At 41.6% G+C, this 23,596-nt stretch overlaps 2 protein-coding genes and 1 long non-coding RNA gene across 3 annotated transcripts; 2 read left to right on the plus strand and 1 right to left on the minus strand.

The window, feature by feature from the left end:
* The first annotated feature begins 187 nt into the window (after positions 1-187).
* On the plus strand, positions 188-7,872 carry LOC122820580 (butyrophilin subfamily 3 member A2-like). Its single transcript, XM_044098133.1, has 6 exons — positions 188-408; positions 852-1,190; positions 3,586-3,805; positions 3,942-4,006; positions 4,926-5,042; positions 5,766-7,872. Exons 1-6 carry the CDS (start codon positions 255-257, stop codon positions 6,356-6,358), a joined length of 1,488 nt encoding a protein of 495 aa, XP_043954068.1. The 5' UTR covers positions 188-254; the 3' UTR covers positions 6,359-7,872.
* Positions 7,873-9,339: 1,467 nt separating this feature from the next.
* Positions 9,340-13,372, minus strand: LOC122820581 (high affinity immunoglobulin gamma Fc receptor I-like). The gene is made up of 6 exons (XM_044098134.1): positions 13,327-13,372; positions 12,155-12,406; positions 11,100-11,354; positions 10,843-10,956; positions 10,447-10,518; positions 9,340-9,819 (listed from the first exon to the last, which is right to left on the minus strand). Exons 1-6 carry the CDS (start codon positions 13,355-13,357, stop codon positions 9,767-9,769), a joined length of 777 nt encoding a protein of 258 aa, XP_043954069.1. The 5' UTR covers positions 13,358-13,372; the 3' UTR covers positions 9,340-9,766.
* A 9,284-nt stretch (positions 13,373-22,656) lies between these two features.
* On the plus strand, positions 22,657-23,325 carry LOC122820592. The gene is made up of 3 exons (XR_006368828.1): positions 22,657-22,706; positions 22,777-22,834; positions 22,900-23,325. It is a non-coding gene; the product is annotated as an uncharacterized LOC122820592 (long non-coding RNA).
* The last annotated feature ends 271 nt before the right edge of the window (positions 23,326-23,596 follow it).

Raw genomic sequence — 23,596 nt, forward strand, 5'->3', positions numbered from 1 at the left:
TGCCTCTAAAACAAGATGTTGCGCTGTGAATGACTTAGAGATTTATTAATTTAAATTAAATTTAGAATGAAAACTATAATAATAATAATAATAATCATAATCATTATAAATATCATTATAAAAATGATTTATACTAACAATGATAAGTTATTGTTAACCAGGAAGTGTCCATTTATTCCCTCCCCTTCCAAAGCGAAACTGGATCGAAAGTCTCTCGAACCTCGCGGGCGTCGAGGTTTACTGCTGGAGTAAGAATGGCCCAAGTTCACGGAGGCTATAGACGACCCCTAGTTGAAAGTTTAAAGTTCATTTCAAGGACCATCAGGACGGACAGCAGAACATTTCCTCGTTTCTCCGCCGCTGCAGTCGGATTCCTTTCTGTCGTCTGTGTCTTGTCTTCCTCTACAGGTATGGCCTGGTTAACCTCTTCATATGTTTTGTCTAAACTACGGTTTATTTGCCCGTCATAGCATGTCGTTTGTGGCTTTTTTCTTGTTTGCATGTCGCGAATCAGCGCTGTCTAATTTGAAGTTAATAATAATAAAAACGAGTTTCTTGCAAGTGACGTCAGGTTCTCTGCTGTTTCCGCGTATTAATAACTGCAGCTAAATTCGACCAACTCGGCGAGCCCTTCGAGTAGAAACAAATAATTACACACACAGAGCGAATTAAACCTGCTTTAAATACATCTGTAGTTATGACTTCACGTATGAGCAGCCGCTTAACTTTTATTCTAGCGGAATTCCCGGATGTTCCTTTTTCATGTTCTCAAAGCTAAGATGTCCGCTGAAAGAGGTCAAATAAGGTTACACACTTTCTCAATGTAGCTGCTTCCTCTTTTTGCCTCTCAGTGTCAGCAGACGTCGCACCGAAGACAGTAGTGGCTTACGAGAATGAAACCGTCACCCTGCCCTGCCGAACCAACCAAACAAGCGACCTCCTCACTGTGGAGTGGTCCAAGGCTGAGATGACCCCCAACATCACCCTCCTGTACCGCCACGGCAGAGAGACCGTGGAGGAGAAGCACTCGGCCTTCCGCAACAGGACCAACCTCATACTGGAGGAGGTGAAGCACGGCAACATCTCTCAGGTCATCTCCAAGCTGAGGCTGTCCGATGCGGGCCGATATCTGTGCAGGACCATGGTGGGGAAGCAGCGGCAGGTCGAAGCAGCGCTGGACCTCATTGTGGGTAGGTCATCTTTACATTATATATCCTAACGTGTTTCATTGCTAATCTGGTTCTGTGTCTTTTTTTAAGCTTCAAAATAATAATTTGCACCCTATCTGTTGTTATTTTTACACTAACACAAAGTGAGGTAGCTACTGTGAAGTACAAATAGACAGGAGCACACAAGTAAAGAAGAAATGCAGTGCAGTCTAGTTTATTTGTGTTGAGTGGATTCACTTTGTACTTTTGTCTTGAGGCACTTTATAAATCAAACAAATCCAAATATATAAAGTAGTTAAAAATATCTTAAGCTTTTCAACTTGCCTTCAATCAAATGGCTCAACTTTAAGCTTGATGGTATTGGAAAGTATAGGTGTGCACCGATTACAGTGGTCTGGCCGATCGCTGATTACCGATCTTTTGAAAAAAAGCCTGACTTGCTAATACTGATTGTGGCTAAAACTAATTTATTTATTTATTTTTTTGCCTGAAATATTTCTAAACAGCAAGAAAGTTGCTGAATTGTGAGGCGACTGTTATTATTATTGTGAGTATGCAGACATGACTTGTTGGGACTGTCCCCTCTCTCACGGCAGAGCAAAAGAGGACACTGGCAGATTGTTAGACGTTTCCGCTGAGTAGTTAAGATTGGCCTCGCGTATAAGTATCAGCTGATCTCAGATCTCCCGAAACGAAGAACATCAGGGTCCGTTTCCTACTGGAAAGGATAAATCAGAGAAGCAGCCATGAGGCCCCGCCGAGCTCCAAACCTCCTGTAGGAGAAGCTGTTGACACACAGGACGACTGTATGCTGTTCATTTCACAAACCTTGAAAAGTGGGAAGAGAAAATTAGCTCAAAGAATCCACGTAGAGGACACATTAGACATGTGGGTGAGAAATATCAGAAGGAACCAAAGTCAAGGGTTCAAAATACCACGTGTGGTGCAAAATCACTGCCACACATAACCTCTGTGGAAACCTCCCCCACTGTGACACATGGTGGCAGGCAGCGGCATGTTGTTGTGGCGAACTTGGTCAGAGTTGACAGTAAAAGAAGTGGAGCTATAAACAGGGCAGCAAAAGATTTGAGCATGGAGTGGAGATCGAGCTACTAGCTGAACGACATCAAAAGCGTTTAGCAAGAGAATAGGAAGGAAGAAGGAACACGTAGGAGTCAAAGAAACTGAGTCTGAGTGCAATCCAGGATATCCTCTGAGGTCTTCTTTTTTTTTTTTTTTTTAACCTTGAACATAAGTCACAGTTTCCTGCTTCTCAGTTCTTTGAATTTTTTTCTGTTGAAACAGAAAGTTTGAAACAGAGTCTTGATGTAGATTACATCTAATGTAATCCCTCTGATGCAAAAGTTAAAAAAACAAACAAAACAAAACACAATGACAAAGATACACAGAAAAAAAAAAAGAAAAAAATCAGTCTGAATCTCATAACCAATCTGGGAAAACTGCATTTTAACCCTAATCCACTTTTTGGGGGAGTCCAATCTCTAAACTAGACTCTACTTTAGATAAAAGCATATAAATGTGTCATAAATACCCAGCCAAAGCCCAGACTTGTAGCCAATGCAGTGGTAAGACTTAAAGCTAATGTTCTTAATCCAACCTGACCCAGTTTAAGCTATTTTACAAAAAGGAAAGCCAGAAAAGGGATTCTCTAAATGTAAAAAGCTGGTGCAGACGATCCCCCAGGACTTACAGCTGAAACCATAAAACAATGTCAAACCAGAACTAGTTTATCAAATGATGAAATACTGACAAAAACATGGTGATATTTGTGGTTGTATCATGAGAAGATGGGGGAAGTGAAACAGGTATAAAACCTTTTCAAGGCCTTCAGCCAGATAAAACTATCCTTCATTATGAGGCCAGCTTGGGGAATTCTTTGGTGATCATAAATGGTTTGCTTTAAATTATGCAGCTTTTGATATTGAAGCAAACAATGTGTTTAAATTCAGTTTGTCATCAAAATGGCAAATGACGACTCGTGTGGAGTACAGAGTAGGCTGCAATATTTCAACTGCATTTGAAACCGGTACTAAAACGTGTACTAGGATACCAAGTCTCTGCAGGGGAATCACCTGTTCAGTCTGGCAACACACAGTTGTGAAAGGAATCTTCGAAGTCACTCTCTGTTCTGTAAGTGGATGTGATATCGACTGTAAGAAGGAAGAAGACTTTGTCAGAACGTGAGTCTGTTCTTGTTCTGCTTCCTGAGTTCATTTTCAGCCACAGAAGTTTGTTTTAATACCGTTGCAAGTCGTACTTGTGCCACACGATGAGCTGTCATGTAAATCTCTCGCAAAATTCACACAGCGTGGCTACCAATGTCAAATGTGGCTTAAATGATTTACTTTATTCAGGGTTTTTCTTTATCGTAATACACCTTTTTTTATTTTTTCAGGTGCTGCGTCTGAGCCGGAGCTCACCTTTGTTCACTCTGGTGCCAACGGGGGATTGACACTGGAGTGCAGCGCCAAGCGTTGGTTCCCAGAGCCGGAGATCACGTTCTACGACGAGAAAGGGAAAGAGATTGAAGCCGAACTCCCACGGACTGATCAGGTCTCTGGAGCTGGAGGTTTTAATGTGAAACGGAGAGCGTCTCTGCAGATTGTCACCAACAGGTACAACTTTCTTCAAATCAACCAAGAGGGATTGTTTTTCACAAAAAGCCTTTTGGGATGTTACTTGCATGTTGGCGTTTGCCTTTAATTGGTTGACGAAAAAGTCAAACTTAACTCTTTTATTGTTTCATCGCAGAGTGACCTGCCGTGTTCACCAGCCGCTGTTGAAGAATACAAGATATGCAAATATTTATATTCCAGGTACAGTAATGTGTTGAATATATATTTATGAGCCGGTGGTGTTAATTACGGGAAAACCTTTACAGTTCTGACAAAGACTGTTTGATATGTACACGACTTTTAATGTATTTGTATTTGAACCAAATGTACATATTATGGGCTTTTCTGCTCCACTTAGAAGTGGTATAAACATCCTCTCTAAGGAACGAATGGCCGACAATAAATAAAATCATCATCAAAATAAATCATGCAGTTAAGCTTATGAAGAGTTTTGTTGATAATGAGTGAAAATCAGAACTTTATCAATTTCAAAATAATTACACTGTTTAGCCATTTGGATGTACTTGGATATGTTTAAATCTGATATCGTAGGGATTACGTTGTTGCGTTTAAAGCTGTCTGCTTATGTTTTCGTCAACATATTTTGGTAGAAAATCACCACTGACTTTGTGCTTTGCTATATTTCATTAATCAAATGTGCCAGACTGAGACCTGACATGTTGACAACATCATATTGTTCTGGAGTCTGGATTTGTCTTCACTTCATTTCTCAACAATTTTCAAAACTTAATTTGGTCCACGAACAGCCAACATGTTCTGAATCCCTAAATTAGACCATAAAGTCATTATGTCCCTGTAATCACAGTAGGTATAAATATGTAGTTTTATATTTTATCCTGCATAATAAACAAAATGTATCTGTCGGTTTGTGAAATTTTAATGGAACACAAACTAATTCACACAGAATGAAGATTGCAGTTTTTGTTTTGGTTGTTCCTCACGTCTCATGCTTGTTTCATCTTGTAACATAAAGCACTCCGTAGAAAAGTCATCAGTTTGGAACGGCTTTTTTTTTTTTTTTTTCCGTCTTGCTTAAGCAAAAAGCCATTGAAGATATTTTTTTTAATCACCTGCCATAATTGATTATCTATTATTTCAGATGACTGCATGAGATCCTGCACTAACAGCATCGTGTGGAGCATCGTGTGGAGCGTCCTGGGAACCGCAGCATCGTGTGCCGTTGCTTATTTCCTGTGGAAGAAATTTGGACGCTCTTGTAAGTCTGCAAACTTTTTACTACCTCTACTGGAGCAGGCGAAAACCTTCTGCAGCAACTCCTGTTTGGATGTGGAATCCGTATCCATATCTACACAGATATGGATAACACTGCGATTTCAAACCCCCGTCTCAATTTCTTTTTGTACAAAGTCAGAAAAGATTGAGTAAAAACAACCATTTATAATTCTGATATTTAAAAATCTGGTCAGAATTAAACCAGTGGCTGTGAAGGGTTCGGGTCAGGTTTTGTGTAGAAAAGATGACGTGGAGTGGAGGGCTTGTAAACAAACGCATACACAGGCTGATGTTCTAATATTAAAAAATCTATTTTGTTTGTTATAAATTTCGACGTAATCTGTGCGTCGAAATTCCCGATTAGTCAATTCGGGCCTGTTTTGGAAGATTGTGTAGATGGTGAGAAAACATTCTAGCAAGACCTGAGAGTGAATCATCTGGGTGGGATAACCTGGACATTTGGTGGCTACTAGCAGTATGACTAACTCTTCACTGAAATGTAGAGAGAGGGAGATATGTAGACTATAGCAATGAAATACCTGAAGCAATAATTCAGTAAAATAATACTTGAGAAGAAAAACCTAGTTAAACAGGCAGTAAAAGTGGAATGTTGTGATACAAAAGTGGTTGATTGCAGCCGTCAGTGAGGTTTTTCTCTTTAACTTATAAGTGCTACATGTTTTAATTTGTTCACCTTTATTCACAGATTGCAGGCAGAAATCACCTCTACCACTACAGCCGCCCAGTCCCAGTACGGAAAATGCCATCAACACTCGGTTACAAGCAGAAATCGAACGGCTGAAATCAGACATTTCTAAAAACGATGAGATCATCTCCAAACAAACAGCAGAACTAGAAGAACTTAAATCTAAAGGCAGTGCCGTTCAACAGCAAAACCAACCTACCACTAACTCCTCGTCCTCTCTTAACGCCTCTCACCAAGTTACCCCAACCCTTGACCATAGCAACACACCACCAGCAGCCACATCGGCAGGCCACAATCCAAAATCTGGCAAAGCGTCCAAGGCGAAAAACCCCAAACCGGCTGGTTCAGAACAAGCCCGGCTCCCTGCTCCTCCTAAAAAGGACAGGCCCAAAAGCACTTCTGATCTTTCCACAAACAACAGTTCTACCTCTTCCAGGTCTTCCTCAGCTTCCACTTTGAAGGAAATTCCCCGCTCTGTGAGTTTTTCCGGTTCTCGTCCTGGTGTTGCCAGGTCTCCCCGTAGGTACACCATGGCTAACCCCTTCAGCGTTCTGGAAAATCTAACGGAAGAGTCAGAGTCTCTGATCCGTTAGCATGGGATACTGAGACAGATTATCCTAATGCTTGGTACAGATTTAGCATTAAAGCTGTGATGATTGGACACACATAAAGGACACTGTATAAAAAATGGGACAGTTCCAAAATGGTACTTCCAGGTTTTCGTTCTTTTAAATTACGGTCCTCTGAAGTTACTTATCTAGTCGGTATCTTCAGTTATTTCAGATACCTGAACAGACATCAGGAACGCTGTGTTTAAAAAACACATCTGGTCAGTATATCTCTAAGAGCAAAGTTCAACTTGCCAACTTTTAAAACTCATTGTTTTCTCCTCTTTGTTTGTCTTTTTACTTATTTTTTATGACGAGTCACTTCCATTACCTTCATGTTGGGTACTATTGATTTTTAACCTCAGGTTGTCAATCGATAGATATTTTTCTACATATTCTCAAACTTCTCCTGCCTTTAAAGTAGGAAAACGTCTCAGTGTTTGTCAAGCTAGAACCAGTTTTGCTCAGAAACGATTTAGGAGCAAATAGTGTTTATATAATTCACGTCATAATTACTACGATGACAAATGGGTGCGATTCTGGTGTTGGGAAATAAATGGTGCCAACCGTTTTCTGGTGCTGCGGTAACAGTTTTTAAAGATCATGTTAAATCTCATAACCTGATCCTGTTTATGGGGACATTTTTTTTCTTATTGATAAATATATACATATTTTTTAACACTTCTTGTTGTGGGCGGTTCAGAGTATTGGAGTTTAAATGTAATAGCTGGCTTTAAGTTTTAAACTTTAAGCTTTTACTGCTTAGTGAGAAGTTTGGTTTGTTACAACTGTTTACAGCTGATTTAAAAATGTAGTTAAAGATGAAAAAACATTATTTTGTAAGCTTTAACTCTAAATTATGACAGTGTTTTTGAAATGAGACTTTGTTAAATATTGTCTGCGTAAATGACGACACTTTATCTTCAAAAATTCCTTTATTACTTTTAAAATGAGTAAATAATATTTTCTGTGAATGTAATGTAAATACTTTCTACTGTAATTCACTACTTTTTGCAACTCAAAGGTCCTATTGAAGATCTTTGATTTGAACATTTTTAAAGTATTAATAGGTTTTATTGGGATGTATTTGACGCCTTTATGAACCTTAAGATATTTAAATTTTACTTTTTAATTTTTTTTTACTATTTTTACTGTGATTAAAAATGTCAATTTTTATGAATTTTTACAGACTTCTGAGAACATATATAATAAATACATTTTCTGCCTCAGGTTTTCAAACGCAGCTCTTTGTGAAAACAACTTTAAACATTCAAACAGCTCCCCCTGGTGTCCGGGTGGTCATGTAGTGTTTTTGCTTTAAAGTAAATCAGATTATTATTTAAAGAGCTGCTCCTGTGATTTGCATTGTGTGCATTTAAAAGAAAATGTCTTAGAGATTTCATTCTGTCTGTTTCCTTTTGGCATTCTGTAAATATGAAATGTGTTCATATATTTTTAACAGTCAAATTGATAATAAATGGAAACTTAGTTTTGAGTAAGTCTGTAACATTAATAGTCTTGCTATTTTTCTTATTAGTTTTTTTTTTTTTTGAAGTGCTCTTTAAAAAATAATCATGAAAAAAATCTGAGCAAGACGTAAAAATGGTTGAAAGGTGACTGATGGCTGAAAGCCGTCGGTATGAAACGCCACCGTGACTTAATGAAAATACTAAATTGTTAGGTTTGAGTGTTTTGGGCTTTAACAATAATGACAACCAGAAGCACAAAAACAATAAGTGTCATAAAGCTGCATTAGAACATATTTAATGAATTATTACTTTGCTATGGACTCATGTTGAGGGTTTTACTCTGAGAGAATCTTTTACATGAATTTCCTTTATTCCAAACTATTCTCACTTTTGTGAGTCAGTTTGATGATATGTATCTAACCGGCTCCAAAATCTTTTAGGTTTAAGAATGTCTCAAAAAAACGATCAATAGAATTTTGATATCAGATTTGTGCATTTTTCATAACTACATATGACAGCTTTACTACTTTTTAAAAGCCTTCGCAGTAAATTCTTCGTTTTGCTCCAGAAATTGCATAAACCTGCCCTTTTTTATTTATTAGACTGTAACATTAACAGGAAGCATTTCTTGTGTGAAAGAGGAACCAGATTTATTTGATAGCACAATTTTTCAAGTTTTCCCCTCCAACGTGCAAAGAATGGAAAGGTTTGCCATTTTCATTGTAGATCCACCTCAACTGTAAGAGACTGAATCTAAAAAATTAAAGAAAAATATCCAAGAATCACTATGTATGAATTTGAAACAATTCATTTGCATTGCATGAAACAAGCATTTGATCACCTGCGAACCCCATATGAAGTCTGGCTTTCACAAACCTTTTAGTTTACAAAATGTGGTTAAAATGACAGAAAATCTGGAAGTGTTCATAGAGCAAGCAGAATTTCTGCCCACAACATCCCGAGTTGAGGTCAGCAGCCCACCATCTCCTCTATAAACAGTGTTGGTGCTGCACTGCTTCCCCCTCCTGAGACGCCGGATGGTGGACCAGAATCGCCTCGAAGCCGTACGGAAGTCTTTCTCCATGGCCTCTCCAAACTCCTCCCACACCCGAGTTTTTGCCTCAGCAACCACCCGAGCCGCATGCCGCTTCGCCCGCCGGTACCCATCAGCTGCTTCCGGAGTCCCACAGGCCAAAAAGGCCCGATAGGACTCCTTCTTCAGCCTGACGGCTTCCCTCACCGAAGGTGTCCACCAACGGGTTCGAGGGTTGCCGCCGCGACAGGCACCGACAACCTTGCGGCCACAGCTCAGATGAGCCGCCTCGACAATGGAGGCACGGAACACGGTCCACTCAGACTCCATGTCCCCCACCTCCCCCGGGACGTGTTCGAAGTTCTGCCGGAGGTGGGAGTTAAAGCTCCGTCTCACAGGGGATTCCGCCAGACGTTCCCAGCAGACCCTCACAACACGTTTGGGCCTGCCAGGTCTGACCGGCACCCTCCCCCACCAGCGGAACCAACTCACCACCAGGTAGTGGTCGGTGGACACAAGCTATAGAAATCCCACAATTTCTGTTACAGGAAGTGCATTGTTTTAAAAATGAAAATCCTAAAAAAAATATATTGTGTCTGACTGGGAAGCTCTGCCACTGAGAGAATATCGAAACATTGCCCGACTCACAATGTAACTTAATGCATGACGTTTTGTGAGATTTGAGTCAAAACATTTCTGGTTTTGTTCCCATTTTAAAACAAACACTTATGAGAAACGTTTCACATAATTTTGGATTTGTAAAGGACTTTCACACAAAAAGACTCGTTTTTACCTCAGCTCTCCATCCCCCCTCCACACACTGACTTACTACATAAAATACATAAAGATCCAACAAAGAATATGACTTTGATCATATCAGGCGGGTTCCTCTCAGCAGCTTCCCGGTTTGATTGTTGAGTACAGCAGTAGCTCTGAAGTCGTCTCTGCAAATAAAAGTTTTATTATTCATCAAAGACAAGTTTGTATGCATCTTCCACTTAACCTTTTTATAGTCAATCTATTACTACGCCTATGTAGGTGAGACATCATTGGATACAGTTAAAATGTCAATTCATGTAAATGTGACCACCAGTAGGCAGTTCTATCATTATATTTATGTTTAATTCATCTTTAATTTTGTGGTCTTTCCAGCTGTGATTAAGACAAGCACATTGAAAGTGAAGACTTTTTGAGGCCTCTTATTGTCCTGTTTGTTTTCTATGAAACTCACTGAAATCGAAATGAAACAAAAACTTGGAGTTTAATTTTTGCTTAACCAATTGATAAAAAACAAAAAAATGGAAAAAAAAAACCCCACAGGAAATGAAATTCAGAGTCACCAAACTAACAAAAAACAGCATCCAGATTGTCAGACTCTGAATTTATGACTCTGTTAAAGAATTTCAGTTTTTTTAATTATTTTATAATGAATATTAAAGTGTTGTGTTTGAGCCTCTACAATGTGAAACGAATGTAAAGACGTGCATCTTACTGTTTGAGTGTCCAATCTGAACTGTTGCGATTCATATTTGAATCCATGTGTTTACCTGTTTACCTGTTTACCTGTTTACCTGCGTTTGTCTCGGGCAGCTCTGCGTGTGGGACGGTGACGTCAGTGTAGGACACGTCATCATCCACTTCAGCTGCAGAGCAGAATTTTCTATGTCAGTTAAACAGCAGCTGGTTTGCAATATAGACATTTCATCAAATCAACTTAGAGCTACTGTAGGAGGGAAAGGATAAATATTATAGAGTGTTTCATTTGTGCCTTATTGGTGTTATTTAGATTTTAATACATTTTCTCATTAGTAGGAACGGATGGTATTGATTTCTCTCCATGTTGGAAAGCGCTCAAAAAAAACATACGCATTATTTAGCAAAAAAATAATTTTCTTATTTCTCTTATTTTTTGCTAAGTATAATCTGCATTAAAAAAAATCACTTGATTTATTAGAAATGGGGCTGACCTCTGACCTTCCTCCTTAGGTAAAGCAGCATCCCGCAGACAAACAAGAGGCAGGTGGCAACAACAGGAAGTGACACGTATACGGGATGAAAGCGAAAGGATTCTAGCTCACGTCCTTCGGCGACGTACAAGTGAGGGAAAGAAAAACAAAACAGTTTGGTTTGGAGGTTAGAAAAAAAAGCCAAGAATGAGTGGATGACGCCCACCCACGCGTTCATCAGAAATGCACTGAAATTCATCGCGATATTTCCGTCCCACCTCTGACTGACAGCCAACTCTCGGGGGATTCCCCCGCTCCAGCGACGCTACATTTGTAGAGACCTTCATCGGACTCGGAAACGTCTCGGACAGTAATGCTCCCAGTCGAGCTGCTTCCCATCAGGAGGCCGTTTTTATAAAACCTCGTAAAGTTGGAGGAGGAAGAGGAAGAGGCGTTGCCATGGATGCAACGAAGAATCACTGCTTCCCCCTCGGCTGCAGGAAGGACGGGACTCTGCAGGATCACAGGGCCATCTGGGCGACAGACAGGGAAACAGAATACATTACACTTTACAATTAAAGGCTCCCTCAAAATAAATTGTCCTGATAGAATTATCTCTGGATAAAATAACCATTCCCAGCAAATCTACTCACATAGCAGTGTTATTTTATTTTTGTTATATATCCCAGCACCAGACACATGCAAGTCCATTTATGGGTTCTATCAAAACTAAAAACAACCATTTTATAGATACTTTTTCTGCTGAAAATAGAATCTGCACCAGTTTACTGATGTGCAGGACATGAGTGCATTTATATTCCTAATCCATAAAAAACCACATAATTCATCCTCATTTGAAGGCAGCAGAAATTTAAGGAAAATGTCATAAGTGGTGCTGTTTTACATATACTTAAAATTAAAATAATAATAATAATAAAAAACATTTGTTGTATGTACTGTAGGTGAAAAAAACCCTGAAATTATGGATGAATTTGCATCACTTAATTTATATTGGACCCTCTGCAAAACAAAGAAACACCAAAACTTAAAATAGATATTTTGAGTGTTTTTTGTTGTTGTTGTTGTTGTTGTTGACTCTTCTGCTTTAAATCTCTTTTGTTGGACCAAAACTTCAGTAATGAGCCCTGAATATGTTGTCAACAGAAAAATAAGAGATAACTGACTTTTTCAACTTAACTTTACCTCAAGTTAGCCTCAGACATTCCTCAAACTGTGACTCACAAAATCAGACAGAAAGACGAGTCTGATGGGTCGATCCTGTCAGTTACATAATGACAGAAACAAACCAAACGGTAGTTTTAACTTTACCCACCAGTCACAGTAACGTTAATGGCCTCGCTGCATGCTCCGGTTCTGGACTCACACCAGTACCGTCCGCTGTCAAACGGGTAAACGGCGTTTATTAAACGCTGCGATCCATTTCTCTTTCCCCAGTCTGGTGTTTGGTTGCTGGTCGTGTTTCGCTTCACCGTCCAGTCGGGAGAGTTTTCTCTGTCCACACAGCTCAGCGTAACTGATTCGTACTGAAAGAACTGAGATCTGTTTGGAAGGATTCTCACAACGGCTGAAAGAGAAAGGAGGAGAGTTACTCTCTGAGTTTAGAAAGGTTTTAGTTTCTTCTAGAACTGCTTCTGTTCAGTTACCACATCTGAGCTTCTGCTAAGAACATCTTAGTGTTCTTCTATTCACCAGCTTCCCTTTTATGTGTTTCAAATTCTCCTATCTTAATACAAGTACTTTTGTTTTCCATTGTCCTTGATTAGGTTCTGATCAAGAACAATGAAACACCAGATAACCCAGATACATGTGTTCCAGTACGTATAACTGATAAACTAACATATGTTTTCATGCCTGCATTTCGATCCCTCCATCATATCTCAAAAGAAAATTCAATCTTTCATTGAGGTTGTATGGTTTCTTTTTAGCAATAGAATTCTGATATTTGCAATATTTTCAAATTATTCTAAGCAAAACCAGATGTAATAAAGATCCAAATGGATTAATCGAAGCTGTTTTTCTATGTAACGGTGCCCTTATCATAAACCGTAGGTGGCTGTTTATATGTCGTCAGCGGTTGTAAAAACGGACGTGACACTTCTAGTTTATGACTCGAGGTCTGTGGTGTTAAGTCTTCACACACACAGCAGTTGAAAGGTTCCTGCGGCACGAGGTTAGACTGAGGCAAAGTGAGGAAAGGTATTTTGACAGAATCAGTGCACAATGACCATGTCGTGACCCGAAACAACACGAGTCCATGATGATTACAGACGTTTAATGGACAGACGGTCGAACAGCTGGTTGAGGAACACCAGTCATTATGAAACCGGACAGCTCTATTTTTAGCCAATCGTGTAAAACATAAAAAAAACCCACACTGAAACAGAAACCTGACATCACAGATAAAGTACGTTCAGTTTTCTAGATCTTCACCTCTCGTAAAATCAGCATGTATAAAGTAAAGTCAGTAAAATATCTAGAACTCACCAACGGCAGCGCAAAGTGCTGTGAAGTTCATGTTTCCTCCCTGCTGGGCGACAACAGACTGCGCTGTCTGAAGAGGTGTTAGTATCTACATCCCGTTAGTAAAGGACGTGAACTCTCTCTCTCTCTTTTTCTTTTTATGAAACAGCAACTAGACATAGCAATTACATCAGCCTTTGTTGTCAACTTACTGAGAATGTGAGGAGTTTTATCCAGTTGGAACAATGCATCCTGCATTTTTACTTCCTACAATGATGTGAAAGGGTTAAAGTAGGAGCTACTGAATGTTTGAGGGAATAAAAATGAATATATAATAAAAATCAAGAAATGAGGCCTAAAGTTTTTTTCACAACATACAATGATCTTCTGGGTAAATCTTCTGGTCAGAAAAAGAAAAAGTGTGTTCCTGTATTTAAGTTAATGATAAAGCATTCCAGTTTACAACACTTTATTTTTGTGTTTCAACAATGTAACGTAAACAGACATTTATTTGTTTTTGTGTCTAAAAGCAGAAAATAGTTCAAGGTTTAGCTATAACATTTTCTTTTTTATTGATATGAAGCTCTAATTTATCTACAAATTGGAAAGATAAATTTGAATTTAGTCAGTAGTTTCACAGACAATAATTCAAAGCCATTCATTGGAGATCATTTGACCTTTGTTTTTATATTATATGGAGACAATTTATCACATGTCATTGGCCTTTTCAGAGGAAAGACGCATGGTGCCAGGATGCAGCAAAAGTACTAATTTCCACTTGTGGTCACTGGAAATGGTGATGAAAGCCTGTTTCAGAAAAATGAAGGCTTTGTTTAGTTCCATCCTTGACTTCTGACTGGTTTTAATAGCAATAATTTGCTTTGTTATGTAACATTTCACTTTATGTAACTTTCACTGAAGTCCAGCAGTTGTAGTTTGGCTTAAATAGAAGACAAATTGAACAGTAAATTGTGTCGGGGCTCCCGGGGAGACCTCTGTGGGGTTAAAGCTTTTTTTTTCTTTTCCTGTTATTCCACTGTCCACCAGAGGGCGCAATGAGACCGGTTGGTTTATGACTAGACGTATTAGTAAATGATACGCCCCTCTTGGGCTAGAGCAGGGGTCTCAAACTCAATTTCCCTGGGGGCCGATGGAGGTAGAGTCTGGGTGAGGCTGGGCCGCATCGGGATTTCCACAAGAAAAGCTCTCACAAAAACATTCCAATGTTATCAAATGTCTTTATTTTTATTTTTTAAACACAAAATAAGATGAAAAAATAAATAAATTAACAATTCATAAGAAAAAAAATTAATCAGTAATAAATAAATAAAATATAATAATAACACAGCAGCTATAGAAGACTAGATAAATGTAATTATTATAATTCAGATTCAAATGGCTGTATTAACAGTTCTTTAACCTTTAACTTTCTGAACATGAATGGAACATTGAACATAAACTGTTATGAATATAACAGTTTATAAACTGTTTATAAACAGCGCTTCCTCTCGCATAGCCGAGCCACATTTGGCTTAAGGGAGGACGCAGTTGAGACCCTAAGTAGAGCTTGAAGATGCTCGTCAGTAAGTCTGGACCTGTACTTGGACTTATTGAAGTTCAAGGTAGAGAAGAGCTTTTCGCACAAGTATGTGCTCCCAAAAAGACACATGGTCCGCTTGAACATTCGGGAAAGCTCAGGGAAGCTGGGTGGCAATTCTCTCAAAAATTGCCCAAGCTTGTCTGCTTTTCCACTCACCTCCCTGAACTTGGCTTTGAGTTCAGAGTGGCACTGCGGGTCAATGAGCTCCATTTGAAGCACTGTGATTGGTAAGTTAGTTCAGCTCCGCACACAACACTGAAAAGTGCCAATCATATCAAACTCGCGGGCAGTGTTGGCATAGTTACTTTGAAAAAGTAACTTTAATCAGACTATGATTATAGTATAGTATATAGTATAGTAACGAAATAGCCTACCTTGGCTGGGTGAAGCTCCAGTTTCCTCCCTATTCTCATGCAAGGCACGGTAGTGTCTTAGCATGGATGAGGTGTTATTACTGTACCCCAACTCCTTGGTGCACAATAAACACCTCACCTTTACAGAAAATAAGAAACAGTGAAAAATACAGTTCCTCATAAACAAACCTAATGCATCTGCAAATGTTCAGTTCACCTTACCTCTCGCTGGCTCCATCCTACTCCTATCCTGTCCTCGCGCTCCTAAATCTCCTATCTATCTATCTATCTATCTCCTAAACTCTCCAAACACCAAACTAACTGTCTCAAACTAAATAACCATTATCCAAACTCTGCTATCCAAACTATCAAAACTCAATCCACTCTCTCAACTGACCGCAACTCGCCTACAACAACCCACATTTTGAATGGAGCCTGTGGGGTTTATAAAGCTGTCAAACCGCGCGACAAAATCTGAGCCATTTCCCGAAGCAGTCACGTGGTACAGCCGGGCAGTGAGGCCTCGGACGTCATCGTTTTCGGCTCCTCCCCTAAATGAAGCAAGCCTCGATACGCGCTTTACGGAAACGCCCCCTCCATTACTCGACACACGCCTCGAAGCCTCGGCTCATCACGTAACATCACTACTGTTTCTTTGTTTGTTAGCTTTAATCTTAGTTATTAATGTAGTTTGGTCTGCTCTGTTTAGCTTCTTTCGCTGCTCCTCCAAAACCTGGACTGATCTGTTTGTGTTTGCTTGGTGCTGGGAAGGTAAGGGCTAGCGTGGCTAGATAACATCCACCCCATATAAATAAAGCCTTCACACAGCATTTTGTTACAGCTGCGCTGCATAGGCGGAATTGTGACTCCGTTTATTTGGCAGCCTGGTAATGCAACAGGTAAGCGGCTATCATAAATAATAGTTTTCATCAGCAGTTGTATTGATGATCTGCTCTATTTTTTTAGCCTCCTGATGAGTCTTTGACCACCATAACACTGGATTTGACACTTGCTGCTGTTTTGCCTATAAGGAACTGTTTTGCCTATAAGGAACTGTTTTGCCTATAAGGAACTGTTTTGCCTATAAGGAACTGTTTTGCCTAAAGAAATTCTTAAAAGGACCTATCTGGACTTTCCCCCTGCTGTCGGGAGCATTGATGACACTACCATCCGGAAAAAGTGCAATATTGTAGCGCTATTGTGCCACTGTTTTACTCATATTGTTTCATTTTTGTCTTTCTTTTAGGGACTGAGGCTTCTGTGGTGGCGGTGGTGACCCCTGGTGGCGGTGTCTTGTTTTGTTGGAGCACCTTCTTTTTTGTTTGCCATGTCTTTGTAGTGTCCAGGGTGATCCCTTTTCTTCACTGGATGTTGCCCCTTTTCTCACCACTCCCCCTCCCCACTGGTAAGCCTCAGTTTCCTTTTGAAATTTTAATATTTTATAATCAATTTAATTAAAGATGCATTCACTGTTTTAACCATTCAATTGCAGATTATTGTGATTCTTTTTAAACAAAAGACATATAGTGTTTAATAAACTTTTGTAAAACTATTTGAATCCTGTCTCATTTCCAGTAGAGCTTACCTGTGTCCTTACTATTTTATTTTCCTGGAGTTATTCCAGGTGGCGTTGTCGGTATCCCATATTAACTTTAACATCTTACATTTGGGTTTCATAAAAACAAGAAAATCCATCCACCCCCCAGGTTGCCACAAATTGGCGTTGTCGGCAGGATTCTGCTGTGTAAAGTGAGACTTGATTCTGTAGTTGTTTTGTTCTGTTGTTTTTTTTTTTGTTTTTGTTTTTTTTTCTGTTTGTGTAGTGGTGTTGTATTTTGTTTGCTTTGGAAGAGAATTGTGTTGTGTGTACAGGCAAAACAGCAAGGAGCCCATTAATCACAAAGGATCCAGGTCATGGAGGAGGAGGAGATCTAAGAAATGCGGGACTTGATTGCCCAATTGAAAGCAGACAACGAACGATTACGACAGGTCACGCTCTGCCCCAGGTACTTCTACTGCTCCTTCTACTCCCAGCACATCTTAGAGTACTTTGCCTGCCCCGGGACCTGTGTCAGAGAGGTTGGTGTTTGTGCCTCGTGACAGGAAATGTCCGATGTTCCGGGGAAGATCAGGAATAGGGTTAAATGAGTGGTTGGAGGAGGCTGAGGCCTGTATGAGGGCACGCCACTTATCACCTGTTGATCAGGCCTTTTATTTGTATGATCATCTGGAGGGTGAGGCACGAGAGGAACTTAGATACCGTCCTAGTGCTGAACGGACTGATCCAGCTTGCATTATTAGAGTGCTAAAAGAGGTATATGGTTGTACCGATTCCTATGTCTCGTTGCAAGAGGCTTTCTTTTCTAGAAAGCAGCAGGAGGGTGAAACCCTTCAAGAATTTTCCCTTGCACTAATGGGATTAATGGAGAGGGTTAAAGTTTCTGCACCCACTAGCATGGTTAATGCTGCTGTATTGTTGAGGGATCAGTTTGTGGAGCATGTTTTAGATGGTCCACTGCGGCGTGCATTAAAACAGTTTGTACGGGAGAAACCTGCAGCTACTTTACTTGACGTCAGGGCTGAAGCTATTAGGTGGGAACGGAGGGCTCATCAGGTAGTAGGGCTCGTAGTCTTTCAGTTCCATCACTTGGATTTCAGTATGCTGTCCATGGCACTTCTCAGATTAGTTCAAGGGATCAGGGGTCAGAATTGAGGTCTCTGCGTGATATGTTGGCGCAACAACAAGAGCAATTAAATCAACTCACTCAGAGCATTGCCTCTCTTGGTCAAACTCACCAACAGAGTCGTCCCCCTCGTAATGTCCCTATAGTCTGTAGACGGTGCCAACAGCCAGGCCATTATGCTAGGGAATGTGATGGTGTACGTGTCCCTTCCCATTTTCGCACTCAAGGCCCTCAGCAGCCCTCGAATTCCCTGCCTCATACCTCTGCGGTCTCGGAAAACTAGTGCCCACTGAATTGTTGAGCCGCAGTTCGGGTGGGGCCACTATTGGCTCAGTTACAGCACCATATAATGGTATGGATACGCCAAAGCTTGTTGCATCGTGTCCTCATTTAGATGTGTGTTTGGGAGGTGTTCAGGTGCCCTGTCTAATTGACACTGGTTCTATGGTGTCAACCCTGACAGAAAGTTTCTTTAAGGATCATTTCAAGTCTGGGGGCCCTGATGGTTTACGCCCTTGTCACTGGTTGCAGCTTAAGGCAGCAAATGGGTTAAATATCCCCTACATAGAGCTTAGTGTTAAACTTTGTGGCAAAGACATCCCAAACTGCGGGGTTTTAATTGTAAAAGATCCACCTGGCAAAGTGGCTCCCACACCAGGTGTTTTGGGCATGAATGTAATCCAAAAATGCTATCATGAGCTCTTTGTGCAGCATGGCGCAGGGTTGTTCAGTCAGGACAATGTCCCCGAGGCCCCTCATGAAATCTGGCCCGCATTGCAAAAGTGCCATCAGGCAAGCCTGCAGGGCCCATCAGACTGTGTGGGGAAGGTAAAGGTCAGAGGTCGTGCAGCATGCAGGGTCCCAGGTGGGCTTATGAAGCTTGTGGCTGCTACATGCTCTGATCAGCTGTCACAGGCTGTACTATTTGAGCCTCCTGAGGCAGGTTTGCCTGGAGGTTTGCTTGCTTCTCCTGCCCTGGTCCGTGTGGTGCGAGGCACAGCCTACATACCAGTTGTTAATGTAGGCTCTACAGATATTTTGCTTTACCCGCGTACTGTCGTAGGTACTCTGCATCATGTTAATGTTATCAGTCTGCCTGCCGGTGTTAAAGAAGAGCCCTCATATATAGCTAAGGTGTCCTCTCAGGTGGTAGCTCCAACAGTGCAGGACCAAATTGAGGCCATTGACCTCTCCCAACTGCCCAGTACACACCAGGGGCAGCTGAGGACCCTTCTTAGGAATCATTCATCAGTTTTTGCAGAAAATGACAGTGATTTGGGGTGTACGAACATAATTAGTCATGACATACCCCTTATTGATGAGACCCCTGTCAACCAGCGATACGGCGTATACCACCATCGGACTATGAAGCAGTAAAGAATCACATTAATCAGCTACTTAGTACTAATGTGATCAGAGAAAGCTGCAGCCCCTATGCATCTCCCATTGTGCTAGTCAAAAAGAAGGATGGGAGCCTGAGGATGTGTGTGGACTATCGGCAGCTTAACAGCAAAACCCGCAAAGATGCCTTCCCATTACCACGCATTGAGGAGTCGTTGGATGCACTTACAGGTGCTTGCTGGTTCTCTACCCTGGACTTGGCAAGTGGTTACAACCAGGTACCTATTGCAGAAGCAGATCGTCATAAAACGGCGTTCTGCACCCCATTTGGTCTATTCGAGTGGAATAGAATGCCATTTGGCCTCTGTAATGCGCCCAGTACATTTCAGAGACTTATGCAGCGCATTTTCTCAGACAAACAGAATCAGACATTATTGCTGTATCTTGATGACATAGTTGTGTTTTCTTCCACTGTGGAACAGCATTTGGAGCGCCTGGGGATGGTGCTTGGACGCCTGAAGAAAGAGGGTCTCAAGGCAAAGTTGACAAAATGCTCTTTTCTTCAGCCAGAAGTTAAATACCTAGGCCATGTCATTTCTAGCAAAGGTGTTGCAACTGATCCATCTAAAATTGAAGCAGTGGCTAACTGGCAGCGCCCCAGCACATCCACAGAGCTGAGGTCCTTCCTTGGGTTCGCCAGCTACTATCGGCGGTTTGTTGCAGGCTTTGCCAAGCTGGCTGCGCCGCTTCACCAACTAGTGGCACAGTTAAGCAGTTCAAAAACAAAAAAGCGGCTAAGACAGGACATCGCAGAGGGCTGGACTGTAGAACACCAACAGAGCTTTGATGAATTGAAAAGGAGGCTAACTACCTCACCTGTGCTAGCCTACGCTGACTTTTCTCTGCCTTTTATTCTAGAGGTTGATGCGAGCCATGGTGGTCTGGGGGCTGTCCTCTCCCAACAACAGGACGGGGTGGTGCGTCCTATTGCTTACGCCAGCCGAGGATTAAGGCCAACTGAACGCAATATGGATAACTACAGCTCCATGAAACTTGAATTTTTAGCCCTTAAATGGGCCATGACTGAAAAATTCAGAGAGTACTTGTTGGGCCATAAATGTCTTGTCTGATAACAATCCCCTCAGTTATCTTAGTACTGCCAAGTTGGGTGCCACTGAACACCGATGGGCTGCACAACTTGCCTCCTTTGACTTCAAGATTCAGTACAGGTCAGGGCGTACGAACAGGAACGCAGATGCCCTTTCCAGAAAACATCCATCTACCGGAGAACAGGTTGGTGCTCTTCTTCCAGGGAGTAGCGTGCCTGAATCCCTGCAGCTGATGATAGAGAGACAGGATGCTATGCAAGCTGCCATTACAGTCCTCCCTGAACGCACCACAAAGGATATGCAAGTATTACAACATGCTGACCCAGTTTTGCAGGAACTTTGGACCTTCTGGGCCCGCAAGAAACAACCTGATCGCACAGAGCGAAAGAATTTATCTTTGTCTTTGTTAGCATTCCTGAGGCAGTGGGATCGCCTGGTGGAGAAGGATGGTGTCCTCCACCGCAAGACCTTCCGTCCCGATGGTGCTGAGGAGATGCTACAGCTGTTGCTGCCCACAGCCTTGAAGGAGGAGGTCCTGACGCAGGCTCATCAGGACCATGGCCATCAAGGTGTGGACAAAACTCTCTCACTCCTGAAGACAAGATGTTACTGGCCAAAAATGTCCTCCGATGTTGTTGATTGGTGTAGGTTATGTGAGCGATGCCAAGTAGCCAAAGATACTCAACCTCGTGCACGGACCTACATGGGCCATTTGCTGGCGTCATGACCCAATGAGATTCTGGCAATGGACTTCACAATCCTGGAGCCTTCTCAAGATGGGCGGGAGAATGTGCTCATCTTAACTGATGTTTTTAGCAAGTACACCCTGGCCATACCAACCAGAGATCAACGTGCCTCTACTGTGGCTCATGTCCTGGTGACCGAGTGGTTTTCAAAGTTTGGGGTACCAGCCCGTGTTCATTCTGACCAGGGGCGTAATTTTGAAAGTTCCCTTATTCAGCAACTTTGTCAATTCTATGGCATCAAGAAGTCCAGGACCACACCGTACCACCCTGCTGGAAATGGACAATGTGAAAGGTTTAATCGTACACTTCATAATCTGTTGCATACCCTCCCCACCACCAGTAAAAGGGCATGGACCTCTTATTTGCCACAAGTTGTCTTTTGTTATAACACCACACCACATCAAAGCACTGGAGAAAGTCCCTTCTTTCTGATGTTTGGCCAACAACCTAGGCTTCCTTTAGACTTTCTGCTGGGCCATGTATCAGAACCAAGTGCTGGCAGTGTTGACAAGTGGGTTGCAGAGCACCAGACACGCTTGCAACTGGCTTTTGAGGAAGCCAGGGAGAAGCTGAAGATTGCTGCAGAGAGGAGAAAAAGAAGTAATGACCAGCATGTTCAAGATTCTCCTCTGCATGAAGGTCAACTTGTCCTACTGCGAGACACCAATCAACAGGGAAGACACAAAATTCAGGATTTGTGGCGCTCCAAGGTGTATAAGGTCCTAAAAGTACTGGGTGACACCGGAGCAGTTTACACTGTGGCTCCTGCAGATGAGCTGAACAAAATTAAAAGGGTCCACAGGTCTCTACTGAAGCCAGTTGTTTGCAGTGACGTCCCAGCATTACCAATTGGGGAACCTCTGTTAAGTGATTCATCCTCTGAGGATGAAACTGATCCTGATTTGTTTTTGAGGGTAAATGTCCACCAACCACCGCCTTCTTTGCCAGTCAACCCACCCATGGCCAGAAATGACACGGTTCCTCTGTCTGCTGAGGTATATCGTCCTGAAGCGCCTTCAACATCTGCCTCTCAAGCGCCTTCAACATCTGCCTCTCAAGCGCCTAGTGTTGCCAGCTCAAGAAAAGATGAGGGCCCTCCAAGGGTAATGAGAAGAACTGCACGCTCAACAGCAGGTCAGCACTCCAATGTCCACCATCTCCCAAGAGCAACAGGATTAGTGCATGGGGCTGCAAACTCTCCTGATGCACACTGCAATGCTGTTTCTGCACTATTTAGACCTTGGTGCTAGTGTTTTTGGGGTCGTCGTCGGGGCGTCGACGCAAGTTGGGGGGGTAGACTGTAGCAGCATAAATGGTACGCTGCCACTTTAAGATCAATTTCGGCTGCTGCATATAAGCAGGTACCCACCTGCCACGAAGCTGCTTGCGTCATGACGTCTTATCATTTTGGTTCCTGTGTCTGCTGAACTGTGCTGGGTAAGCGTGGCTGTTTCTTTGTTTGTTAGCTTTAATCTTAGTTATTAATGTAGTTTGGTCTGCTCTGTTTAGCTTCTTTCGCTGCTCCTCCAAAACCTGGACTGATCTGTTTGTGTTTGCTTGGTGCTGGGAAGGTAAGGGCTAGCGTGGCTAGATAACATCCACCCCATATAAATAAAGCCTTCACACAGCATTTTGTTACAGCTGCGCTGCATAGGCGGAATTGTGACTCCGTTTATTTGGCAGCCTGGTAATGCAACAGGTAAGCGGCTATCATAAATAATAGTTTATCAGCAGTTGTATTGATGATCTGCTCTATTTTTTTAGCCTCCTGATGAGTCTTTGACCACCATAACACTGGATTTGACACTTGCTGCTGTTTTGCCTATAAGGAACTGTTTTGCCTATAAGGAACTGTTTTGCCTAAAGAAATTCTTAAAAGGACCTATCTGGACTTTCCCCCTGCTGTCGGGAGCATTGATGACACTACCATCCGGAAAAAGTGCAATATTGTAGCGCTATTGTGCCACTGTTTTACTCATATTGTTTCATTTTTGTCTTTCTTTTAGGGACTGAGGCTTCTGTGGTGGCGGTGGTGACCCCTGGTGGCGGTGTCTTGTTTTGTGTGTTTTGTTGGAGCACCTTCTTTTTTGTTTGCCGTGTCTTTGTAGTGTCCAGGGTGATCCCTTTTCTTCACTGGATGTTGCCCCTTTTCTCACCACTTCCCCCCCCCCACTGGTAAGCCTCAGTTTCCTTTTGAAATTTTAATATTTTATAATCAATTTAATTAAAGATGCATTCACTGTTTTAACCATTCAATTGCAGATTATTGTGATTCTTTTTAAACAAAAGACATATAGTGTTTAATAAACTTTTGTAAAACTATTTGAATCCTGTCTCATTTCCAGTAGAGCTTACCTGTGTCCTTACTATTTTATTTTCCTGGAGTTATTCCAGGTGGCGTTGTCGGTATCCCATATTAACTTTAACATCTTACATTTGGGTTTCATAAAAACAAGAAAAT

Source organism: Gambusia affinis, linkage group LG18, assembly GCF_019740435.1.
Source record: "Gambusia affinis linkage group LG18, SWU_Gaff_1.0, whole genome shotgun sequence".
In the NCBI taxonomy this organism is placed as follows: domain Eukaryota; kingdom Metazoa; phylum Chordata; class Actinopteri; order Cyprinodontiformes; family Poeciliidae; genus Gambusia; species Gambusia affinis.

Coding starts and splice junctions, on each gene's coding strand:
- LOC122820580 (XM_044098133.1), top strand. CDS start 255: ATGGCCCAAGTTCACGGAGGCTATAGACGACCCCTAGTTGAAAGTTTA. Junction 409..851: donor TGTCTTGTCTTCCTCTACAG/GTATGGCCTGGT, acceptor TTTGCCTCTCAG/TGTCAGCAGACGTCGCACCG. Junction 4,007..4,925: donor TGCAAATATTTATATTCCAG/GTACAGTAATGT, acceptor CTATTATTTCAG/ATGACTGCATGAGATCCTGC.
- LOC122820581 (XM_044098134.1), bottom strand. CDS start 13,357: ATGAACTTCACAGCACTTTGCGCTGCCGTTG. Junction 12,407..13,326: donor AGCACTTTGCGCTGCCGTTG/GTGAGTTCTAGA, acceptor TTTCTCTTTCAG/CCGTTGTGAGAATCCTTCCA. Junction 10,957..11,099: donor GAGTTGGCTGTCAGTCAGAG/GTGGGACGGAAA, acceptor ACGTCGCCGAAG/GACGTGAGCTAGAATCCTTT.